General features: G+C 34.2%; 1 protein-coding gene across 1 annotated transcript in view; it reads left to right on the top strand.

The window, feature by feature from the left end:
- The window catches only part of KIAA0825 (KIAA0825 ortholog), a 214,442-nt gene that overhangs the window by 179,698 nt on the left and 22,336 nt on the right, over window positions 1-12,408 (top strand). Inside the window, exon 16 of the mRNA XM_060143272.1 lies at window positions 6,719-6,943. Within this exon, the coding sequence (XP_059999255.1) occupies window positions 6,719-6,943 (225 nt within the window). The remainder of the gene's footprint in view (window positions 1-6,718; window positions 6,944-12,408) is intronic.

Raw genomic sequence — 12,408 nt, 5'->3', positions numbered from 1 at the left:
CCATGTATTATCTAAAAGTATGTTGTTCAATATCCACCTGTTTCAGAATTTTCCAGTTACCTTTTTGTTATTGATTTGTAGTGTAATTCCATTGTGGTCTGAGAGCAAACATGGTATACTCTATATTTTTTAAAAATTTGTTAAGGTATGTTTTATGGCCCAGAATGTGGTCTATGTTAGTGAATGTTCTATACAAGCTTGAGAAGACTGTGTATTCTGCTGTTGTTGGATGTAGTCCATAGATGTCAATTATATCCAACTGATTGATGGTGGTATTGAGTTCAGTTATGTCCATAATGATTTTCTACTTTCTCGATCTGTCCATTTCTGATAGAGGGTGCTAAAGTCTCCAACAATGATAGCAGGTTCATCTAGTTTTCCTTGTAATTCTATCAGGTTTTGCTTCACATAGTTTGACACTCTGTTGTCAGGTGCATACACATTAAGGATTGGTATGACTTCTTGGAGAACTGACACCTTTATCATTATGTAATGCCCTCCCTTATCTCTAATAACTTTCCTTATTTTGAAGTCTGCTTTGCCTGAAATTAATGTAACTATTCTTGCTTTCTTTTGGTTAGTGTTAGCACGGTACATTTTTCTCCATCTATTTGCTTTTAATCTATATGTGTCTTCATATCTAAAATTGACTTCTTACAGACAACATATAGTTGGGTCTTGGTTTTTGGTCCCCACTGATCAATCTCTGTCTTTTAATTGGTGCTTTTAGACCATTGACGTTCAAAGTGATTATTCATATAGTTGGATTAATATCTACCATATTTGTTACTGTTTTCTATTTGTTGCCCTTGTTCTTATTTTTATCTTTCACTATTTTGTTCTGCCTTTGTTGGTTTTAACTGAACATTTTATATGATTCTATTTTCTCACTTTTTTTTAGCATATCAGTTATACTTCTTTTTTAACTTTTTTAACGGTTGCCCTAGAGTTTGCAGTATATATAGAAAGACAGAGTTTGCAACTAAGTCCACTTTCAGATAACACTATACCATTTCACAGATTGTGTGAGTACATTATACTAACGAAATAATCCTAATTTCTCCCTCCCATCCATGTATCATTTCTGTCATTCATTTCACTATACATAAGCATATATAAGAATGCTATATACATAAGCACACATAATTAAACACATTGCTGGTATTATTATTTTAAACAAACTGTTTTCTGTTAGATTAGTTATGAATAAGAAAAATAAAAGGTTTTATTTTACCTTCACTTATTCCTCTTCAATGTTCTTCCTTACTTTATGTAGATTTCAGTTTCTGACCTATATTGTTTTCCTGCTACCTAAAGAATTTCTTTTAAAATTTCTTGCAAGTCAGGTTGACCAGCAACAAATTTCTTCAGTTTTTGTTTGTCTTGAGTAAGTCATTATTTCTCCTTCACTTTTGAAGGATAGTCTTGCAGGGTGCAGAATTCTAGGTTGATTTTTTTTTTTTTTTCTCTCAACACTTTAAATATTTCATTCTACTGTCTTCTTGCTTGTATGGTTTCTAAGAAGTTAAATGTAATTCTTATCTTTCTTCCTCTATAGGTAAGGTGTTTCTATGTTCTGGCTTCTTTCAGGACTTTATCTTTGATTTTCTGTAATTTGAAAATGATATGCCTAGGTATAGTTTTTTTTGGTTGTTGTTGTTCATTCTTTGTTTGTTTGTTTTTTAGCATTTATTCTGCTTGGTGTTCTCTGAACTTCCTGGATCTGTAGTTCGGTGTTTGACATTAATTTAGGGAAAATGCTCAGTTATTATTGTTTCAATATTCTTCTGTCCCTTCTGTCTTCTCCTTGTATTCCCTTTACAAGTACGTTACATCTTTATAGTTGTCCCATACTCCTTGGATATTCTCTTCTGGTTGTGGGGGTTGTTTTTTTTCAGTCTTTGTTCTCTTTGCTTTTCAGTTTTAGAAGTTCCTACTGAGACATCCTCAAGCTCAGAGATTCTTTCCTCAGCCATTCCCCTTCTACTAATAAGCCCAGAAAAGGCATTCTTCATTTGTTACAGTGTTTTTGATTGCTAGTGTTTCTTTCTGTTTCTTTCTCAGTATCCATATCTCTACTTACATTGCCCATTTGTTCTTGCATGCTATCTACTTTATTCATTAGAGTCCTTTACATATTAATCACAGCTGTTTAAAACTCCCAGTCTGACAATTCTAATATCTTTGCCATGTCTGTTTCTGATGCTCGCTCTGTTTTTTCAAATTGTATGTGTTGACTTTTAGTTTGTCTTGTAATTTTTTTCTTGAAAGCTGGACATGATGTTCTGAGTAAAAAGAACTGCTGTAAATAGGCCTTTACTAAGTGGTGGAGAGGTGTAAAGGAGGGGAAGCATTTTATAGGTCTATGTTTAGATCTCAGTCTTTTAGTGAGCCTATGCCTCTGTGGTGTACTTAACAAGCATTTCAGTTTTTTTCTTACCCCTTCCTTAGGTCTGAGAGTATGGTTAGAGTGGGCTGGAGCTGAGTATTTCTCCTGTCCTAGGACAGTTAGGCTCTGAGAATATGCCTAGTGAGTTAGGCTCTGTTTTAGTAGTTTCTCCTAAGGGCAGGCCTTAAGAAAAACAGGGTGTGCTGGCATATTTCCAGATGTTTCTTTTTCCCTCCTCTTGCTAGAAGCACTAGAGGATTTTTCTCTGATATCTACTGTGGAAACCTAGTCAAGTTCCTGGAGGTAAAACTCACAGAGTGTAACAGCTCCCCCATGAGAGGGTCTCCCTAGAGTTTTAACTCTCAGACTTGTCTACACTGAGCCTCCAGCAATTGATCAGTTACAGTGGAGATTTTCCTGCATTGGTTCTGGTTCCCAGGATAGTTTCTGCTTGTGAGTCTCTACTCCAGTAAGCTATGCCTTGCTGTATTTGCCTGTCTGTCTTTCCAGTCTGGGGGCCTGTGGTTTGCCTTGTGTCCTCACCTCTTTTACAGATCCAGGAAGAGTCGTTGGTTTTTTTTATCTGTTCAGTTTTTTACTTGCTGTTAGAATAAAGTAGATACATCCAAGCTCATTGTATGCAGAGCCAGAAACCAGAATACCCTGCCACTTTCTTTTCTCTGTTCTCCATTTCTTCTTTCTTATCTCGACCATAGGCATCTGTGGGTATTGATTAATCTTCCCTATAGTAGTATCTAGTGCTCAAGATGTTTCAGAATCCTGCATCAAGAGAACACTGGGAACCGCAACACTGTACAATTGTAATTTTTCCAGAAAACTCTTATCTTAGGTAATAATAATAATAGCACATACTTACATAAGTGCCTACTATATGGTAGTTACTTTACACAAATTAATTCATGTAATTTTAAAATAATTCTTTGAGATAAGTCTATTATTTTATCATTTTTAATTCCTTGATTTTATTTTAAAAGGAATAAACATACCCTTTTAACAAAAGGAAATAGAGGAATTCCTGGCTTTCTAGAATTTTTAGATATCTGAGATGCATTTAATCCATGACTCCAAAGAGTTCAACCCAAATGAATGTTAATTACTGATACAGGAAGAAGGCTTCTTTATGTCCTTCAATGAATTAAAGTCTTGCAACATCATTAAAAAGACAGACAGCTACACCGTCCACCATTCATATAAAGAGCAACAGGTTTACCTAACTGATGATTATGTCATGCTAAAAAATAAAACTCTCAACATTTGATATCACCAAGATCCTCTTCACCATGATGTTTTTTTTTTTAATTGAGGTATAGTTGATGTACAATATTATACAAGGTTCAGGTGTACAACATAGTGATTCACAGTTTTTAAAGGTTATATTCCATTTATGGTTATTATAAAATATTGGCTATCTTCCCTGTGTTGTACAATATATCCTTGTACCTTATTTATCTTATACATAGTAGTTTGTACCTCTTTGGGCATCCTTGTCTTGTTCCTGATCTTAGAGAAAGTGCTTTCAGCTTTTAATCGTTGAGTATGATGTTAGCTGTAGGTTTGTCATACATGGTTTTTATTATGTTGAGGTATGTTCCCTCTATGCCTGCTTTCTGGAGAGTTTTTATCATAAATGGATGTTGAATTTTATCAAAAGCTTTTTCTGCATCTTTTAAGATGATCATATGGTTTTTATTCTTTGATTTATTAATGTGGTATATCACATTGATTGATTTGCAGATACTGAAAAATTCTTGCATCCCTGGGATAAATCCCACTTGATATGGTATATGATCCTTTTAATGTATTGTTGGATTCAGTTTGCTAACATTTTGTTCAGGGTTTTTGCATCTATGTCCATCAGTGATTTTGGCCTGTAATTTTCTTTTTTTGTGATATCTTTGTCTAGTTTTGGTATCATGGTGATGCTGGCCTTGTAGAATGAGTTTGGAAGTTTTCCCTCCTCTAGAATTTTTTGGAATAGTTTGAGAAGGATAAATATCTGGTAGAATTCACCTGTGAAGCCATCTGTTCCTGGACTTTTGTTTGTTGGGAGTTTTTTTAAATTACTGATTCAATATCATTACTGGTAATTGGTCTGTTCATATTTTCTATTTCTTCCTGGTTCAGTCTTGGGATATTGTATGTATGTAGTAATTTGTTCATTTCTTCTAGGTTGTCCATTTTATTGGCATATAGTTGTAGTCTCTTATGATCTTTTGTATTTCTGTGGTGTCAGACATAACTTCTTTTTCATTTCTGATTTTATTGATTTGGACCCTCTCTCTTTTTTTCTTGATGAGTCTGGCTAAAGGTTTGTCAATTTTGTTTATATTTTCAAAAAACTAGCTCTTAGTTTCAGCACTATGGTGGTTTTAACAATGGGTTGTCATTTGAGAAATATCACCTTGAAATTTGAGGGCAAAAAAAATCATATAGGTGCTCTTCTCTGTTGATTCAAGTGATGGTCCCTGGACTTCCCAGTCATTTTAAAAACACAAACAAAAACTTTTATTGCATTTATCACACAAGTAATACATAATCATTGCAGAAGGGGAGAAAGAAAGGAGGGAGGGAGGGAGAAAAAGTAAAAGAAGAAGAAGGAAAGGAAGAGGACAATCACCTGAAATCTCATTAGTCATTGATAATCACTATTAACCTTTTAGAGTACATCTTTTAATTCTTTTTTACATGTATGTAGATATGTTTTTGTTTTTGTTTTTTGCGGTACGCGGGCCTCTCACTGTCGTGGCCTCTCCCGTTGTGGAGCACAGGCTCCGGACGCACAGGCTCAGCAGCCACGGCTCACGGGCCCAGCCACTCCGCAGCATGTGGGATCCTCCCGGACCGGTATCTCATACTCTTTTCTAACCTGCTCTTTTTTTTTAAGGGTGAGCTTTTTATTTTAATGTTTTTACTTTAGATTCATCCCACTTTTTTTGTTTTTTAATATCTTTTTTGGAGTATAATTGCATTACAATGTTGTGTTAGTTTCTGCTGTACAACAAAGTGAATCAGCTATAAATACACATATATTGCCATATCCCCTCCCTCTTGAGCTGCCCTCCCACTCTCCCTATCCCACCCCTCTATGTTGTCACAAAGCACCGAGCTGATCTCCCTGTGTTATGCAACAGCTTCCCACTAGCCATCCATTTTACATTTGGTAGTGTATATATGTCAGTGCTACTCTCTTATTTCGTCCCAGCTTCCCCTTCCCCCTCCTGTGTCCTCAAGTCCATTCTCTATGTGTGCATCTTTATTCCTGCCCTGCCACTAGGTTCATCGGTACCTTTTTTTTTAGATTCCATATATGTGTGTTAGCATATGGTATTTGATTTTCTCTTTCTGACTTAGTTCACTCTGTATGACAGACTCTAGGTCCATCCACCTCATTACAAATAACTCAATTTTGTTCCTTTTTATGGCTGAGTAATATTCCATCGTATATATGTGTCACATCTTCTTTATCCATTCGTTAATGGACATTTAGGTTGCTTCCATATCCTGGCTATTGTAAGTGGTGCTGCAATGAACATTGGGGTACATGTGTATTTTTGAATTATGGTTTTCTCAGAGTATATGCCCAGTAGTAGGATTGCTGAGTTGTGTGGTAGTTCTATTTTTAGTTTTTTAAGGAACCTCCATACTGTTCTCCATAGTGGCTGTATCAATTTATATTCCCATCAACAGTGCAGGAGGGGTCCCTTTTCTCCACACCTTCTCCAGCATTTATTGTTTCTAGATTTGTTGATGATGGCCATTCTGACGGGTGTGAGGTGATATCTCATTGTTAACCTGCTTTTTTTTTTTTAACTAATCAATAAATGGCTTTACTGTGAAGATGGATATACGTAAGCTAATTAAACAAATCCCCAGTTATTGGACATTTGTATTATTTCCCAATTTTTCTGTATATTATTTATATAATCATAATTAATTTCTTAGGATAAAGTTCCAGAGAAGGAATAAATGTGTTAAAAGGTAAGTAAAGTGTTAAAGCTTTTACTATTATTGTCAAGCTGTCATCTAAGAAGGTCATACAATTTATATATCCACCAGTAGAGTCCCCAAAGTACCAGCAAATGCTGGTATTCACTGTTATTTTAACTACCATTCCCTTTATTACCAAGCAGTAACTTATTTTTTTCAAATGTCTATGGACTGTTTATCAATTACATGATTTCTAGGCTAAAAGCAGCGTTCTTTTCCTCTAGCTTTAAACTAGATTATTGAGAAGCTGAATTCCCAGCTGAACAGGGCACAGAATATTTCCAGATTCTGCTAACTGTAATATGCTGTCTGATTTTAAAGTCTCAACGTGCATGGAGTCTGAGGTAGAGGTCATCCGATGCCTGAGACTGGCACTGACTGACGCCGTCAAGGACATTGTGCTGCAGATAATATCTGTGCTGAGCTCTTGGAGAAACTGTGAGACAAGCCTAAACAAGCACAGTGTTCTTGAATGTCTGCGTGAGAGCATTCCAAGAGAATGGAATTATACTCCAAAAGAAACCAAAAGGAAAGAATCAAGAAAAGGTACATTTGTTTTTCTTTAAGAACACATCCCTGAAGAAGCACATTTTCTAGATTATGAGAACAAGTAAAATTCTAAAAATTATAAAATGTGTAAACTGTATTAGTCTCCTTTCCACCATGTATATTTTGGATTTCTAATTTTTGTTACTGTGAGCTATATGATCAAAAAAAAAAAAAAAAACCTAGAAATGAAAATGACTCAAATGGTTATCTTCTTTATTTAACTACCAGTTCAAAATTTTTTGTGATATTTTGTGTTCATGTTAGTATTCACAGATTAGTCACATGAGTTTGACTAATTTCCCTTAAATCTATTGAGTAATCTAAAATTCATCCTCTCAGGAAGATTGCTTTGATATTCAGTTTAATTATTCTTTTTTTGAAGGTTTCCTCCACAACTACCAATTATTACTTTCTTTCCTCTTGTTAATACACCTACATATGTAGCTTTTAGGTCAAAAATAGCACCCCATTTAGTAGCTACACATATTTTTCTGACAGGGTATTTTCCCCCCAATATCTATGGTTCTGGATTCAGTGCATTGTTCCTCTTCAGGGCAATGCATCTATCAAGTGTATTTAAGGATTATCAGTTACCTGTATTATTCATTTATTTTATTAATCAAGTACTTTCTTCTTAAATGGTTTCTTCCTACCTAGATGTTTCTACTTTTCAAGAATTTCACAAGATTCCTTTGAATGTATCTTATCTGTTTGTATTCATGAATCTTCTTTAGGATTTTTAAAATAAAACTTTTCCCTTTTATTTTCATCTTTAAAGATGAATTTTTTTTCACTAACTGTAAGGAAACTTTCAACAGTAAAATATTCCAGCTGAACCTGCTAAAGTCAATTGAGGAAAGTAGGCTTTCTTTCATTCTTCTCCATGGAGATCCTAAATAATGTGGCTCTTATCCAGCAACCTTATATACAGACTCAAATCAATTATCCATCAGTGACCTTTCATAGTAATGCTTTAATTCTGTCCAAGCCCTATTAAACTGCCTTTGAATCTAGTAAAGCCATTTAATTGAAATTGGAAAATGTCAGATTTTCATTACTTAAGTTCTTCCTCACCTGAGTTGTTGCCACCTCTCCTTTCTAGCTTTGAGATATTTCATAGATTTTGAGCAATACAGGAAGCATGATCTATAGTTTATGTATCATGTCATATGAGTAGCACTGTTTTGCTTGCGGCTTTCAAGTTGGTCTGTTCATGAACAATTTTTTTTTTTTTTTTCCTACAAGCATTTTGGAACTCTTCCATAACGTTTCAAAGAGCCTCTGGTTCCAAAAAATGCTTACTTTGTAGATACTAGTTCTTGTGGTTTTCCTTACTAAATAATATTTTTTCATAAAATTATCACTAAGAGTAGAAGTGCAACACTTAGACAGCCATGAAGGAGTGCCAGATCACATAAATATATAAAAGAAAGTGGTGGAGGAAAGTGACCTTATAAAGCATTTTGTGCATTCCAGGTGGATGTGACAATAGGAGAATACCATTGTTCTTCATTCCTATCCTCTTTTAAACTGACAGTGCTCAACCTTTATTTTCACTACAGTGTATAAGATAGATAATATGTACATGTCAGACACTAAGTCACTTATTCATTCAGTAGATACCTACTAAGTCAGTTACTACTAAATACCAGGTACTGGGGTTGGTCCAGGAATAAACTGTAAATAAGATATCCCCTCTTGGTGCTTGAAGACTAGTATAAATGTTTACAAATGGGTGCAAACACCTCAGGGGTTGTACAGGAGTTGAGAAGAAAGAAAGTAAAACTACTGAAATTTCGTATGGGGTGTCACTGGAACTCTCCCTTGGTCTGTGAGTGAGCCAGTCATGTGCTGGGGACAGTATTGTTGGGAAGGGCATGAACAGGGTAACCTTACTCCTTCATTAGCTTTCAGCGTTCGGCAATCAATTAAGGTTGTCCTTTGTATTTCAGAATTTAGTTTTAACAAAATTAATCCTCACAAAACACACAAGTGGCTTTAACATATTACTGTAAATCAACAAATCAACCGTGGTTTAAAACTATTACTGGGAATCCAAGGGAGAGCAAACAATGAAAAAGTAAAAAAGCTCACACTTGGGAATATTTCTAACATGAGCTGTTTCTCAGCCATATTATAAGGTAGAACATTGATAGTCTGATCAGATTTGGCCAAAAATAAAATAAAATAAAAAAATAAAAATGGGAAATGTGTGTGAAAACCATTTGAACCATGGCTTCCCATACATTGTTGTTAAACACGAATCCCTCCTAAATGAGTATTGTGCCTTGAGATAGTTAGGGATATCTAGCTAGAGCTAGTTTGAAGTCATCTTGATTAGCCAGAGATTTCAAGACTAAGCATCCAAAACATGAAGATAAACCTCAGTAATCATTTTCAGCAATGTTTTAAGTCAATTGATATTTAATTCCGTACTTCGCACAATTCATCTAAATAATGAAGTGTTTAGAGGCCTTTTTATTTTTTTGAGGATTCTAACTTAATAAAAGACAAATAGTCACTAGCTTAAAGAAAAAATTGTCCTTCCTGACACAGTGAAAATAACGGAACATGGAAAACACTATGGTGACAAACTAAAATGTATTTCTTTATTTTTTGTCAGCAAATACATAGAAAACACTGAAGATTTGAAGAAATAAATAGTACAATAAATTATACAGTGTAAGAGATTTACCAGAGAACTGAATGGACGTTCAGATGTTTCTGATATAGCTCAGCTTAGGTATTTGCTCCCGAAGCAAATACACAAAGAATTTGCTCCCTAAGAGCAAATACACAACTAGTTGTTTTGTTTCTTCGACAACAATTAAAGGAAAGATATACCAGAAAATATATTTTCTTACCAGTAAATAACTTTTTAAATAAAAAGAATACTTTATGGGGAAACTCTGGAGTAATTGTTTTAACTAAAACAATGGATTCTGGAGAGGAAACAGAGGTAACACCACAAGGAAAATGTATTCATGGCACCATTCACATGTGGATTGTTGAGAAAGAAACTGATGGCAGAAATACACAGAGTGTTATCAGAAGTTCTTGAGATATTTTATTTTATAAAAACCAGAAATATTTGTTTTATAAAAACCAGTATCACCCATAAAAATGGCATAGCTGCACACTTAAGAACTTAGAATTTTTTAACATGGTTCAAATATTCCAAATAAGAGTTTTGGTTATTTTTGAACACTTCTTAAAAATACGAAAATGAAATATATTTCAATTTATTTGCAAGAACAACTGATTAACATAATGATGATGAATATTTATTATTCAAATTTCAACAACAACCTTTGCCTATTTGGTGGTTGAGATTGAAAAACGAGTGCCATGATTTCACAAGTTCCATGTGGGTCTACGTATATAGTCCATGTCATGGCTTTTTCACCTATGACATCCATTAAAATCAAGTATTGAAACAAACTAAATTTATAACCTGACATTTGAATCAATGTATCATGAACTGTTGAAGTCCAGATTTTTAAAATAATAAAGCATATTAAATCACATTATCCTCACTCAATAATGTATTATTGACATTTTATACCACTAATAAAAAACATTTTTAAAGTTAATTTTAATACATTATTTGTCTTTACCTATTTCATTGTAAATTTCCTTTCTGTATGTTTTATAATCACCCAAATATATTATTACAATCAGTAGTCCATGCATAGGAAAGAAGAAATGATAAATATATAAATATACCTCTCACATTGCATTCATTCTGAGACATACATTTTTTCACACTTTATCAGCTCTGAAATTGGGATGGCTCTTACAATATATTATATATATGTGAGTTAGAAGTCAACTTATTTAAATAAAGACAGAAAAATGAGTGTGTGGCATTTTTAAAAGATCCTTCCCTGGTATGTTGTTAACATCACCATAGACTCAGAGACCCTGTGATTAGTAAAATGGATTTGTTATCAGCCTAAAGGCTCTGATTGGAATTTGCCTTAAGCTTTAATAAAGTAGTTAGGGATTTCAGTACCTGCAATTCTCAGATTTTATAAATATCGGTAGAAGTACAGTTGTGAAGAGAATTGCTAATCTTCACCTGGTATCTGTTTATATTATTGTCAAATGTTTACTCACTATGTTCAGTTAAGCCCTCTTTAGGATAAACAGAATATAAGATATAATCTTTTAAGTCAAATACCTGACAACAGATTAGGGAATATGAGACACAAACACATAAAAACAATAAAACATTTAAGATACTTTAAGAACACTGAGAAGAGTGGTTTCTTAATTTGCTTTATCTATATTTTAAGCCTCATCTAAACATTTATTTGAATAAAAAGAAAACATTTACTGAGCAACTATTTTTTACCAAGTATTGAACTAGGTGCTTTCATATTTATTATTTTATTTAATACAAAAGTCTTATGAGATCATTCAAATATATTTTGGACCCAATTTTTACAAATGTATAGAGACTGATCCAGTTAATTTTGAAAATGATTCTTAAGTTATCATGAATTTCTGAGGAGTCACTAGACTAGACCTATGTTTTCCAAGAGGATTGTACTTTTATAGAGCAGAGTGACCTCTTTAAATGTCACAAATATCTTGAAAAATCTTTCACAGTGTTAAATTATTTTTGTTCAGTAAGAACAGTAAAAAATGTTTTTCTGAAGAACTTAAAGCTATCCTCTTTAGACTTCTCGCTCCGTTCCAGTGTTCAAATTCAATTATGTACATAGTGGATTAAAACACTTGTATCTGGCTTTGTGGGATACTCAAGGAGTGAGGAGATTTTCTTCCATGCTCTTGAGGAGCTTTTAGTCTCCTTGTAAAGACAACTCATGAATATGAGGACACGGGGAGGGGGAAGGGTAAACTGGGACTAAGTGAGAGAGTGGCATGGGCTTATGTATACTACCAAATGTAAAATAGATAGCTAGTGGGAAGCAGCCACATAGTACAGAGAGATCAGCTCGGTGTTTTGTGACCACCTAGAGGGTGGAATAGGGACGGTGGGAGGGAGAGGCAAGAGGGAGGAGATATGGGGATATATGTATATGTATAGCTGATTCACTTTGTGATAAAGCAGAAACTAACATACCATTGTAAAGCAATTATACTCCAATAAAGCTGTTAAAAAAATAAGAATATAACATAAACAGTAATAGATGATAATACAAAAGAGAGTGCAACATGGCACATTATGGACCTGATTACCAACATAGTCATATGGATAATATGTTCAAACAAATTCATAGGAGGCAAGGACTTTGAACCAAGAATTGAAGATTATGAGTGACCCATGAAGAGGAAGGGCATCCTATGTGAGAATAATGAGATATTCAGAAGGCTAAAAGCAAAGAGGATAAAATAAAGGTTCATAGAAACTGGCTGAGACTGGACTGTGGAGTGTTTTGTCAGCAACGCTCTGCAGACTGATTTCGTAACAGTGGAAAACTGTTAAAAGCTAA

The sequence above is a fragment of the Lagenorhynchus albirostris genome, chromosome 3, assembly GCF_949774975.1.
Source record: "Lagenorhynchus albirostris chromosome 3, mLagAlb1.1, whole genome shotgun sequence".
Taxonomy (NCBI): Eukaryota; Metazoa; Chordata; class Mammalia; order Artiodactyla; family Delphinidae; genus Lagenorhynchus; species Lagenorhynchus albirostris.
This window is presented reverse-complemented; position numbering and strand designations above follow the sequence as displayed.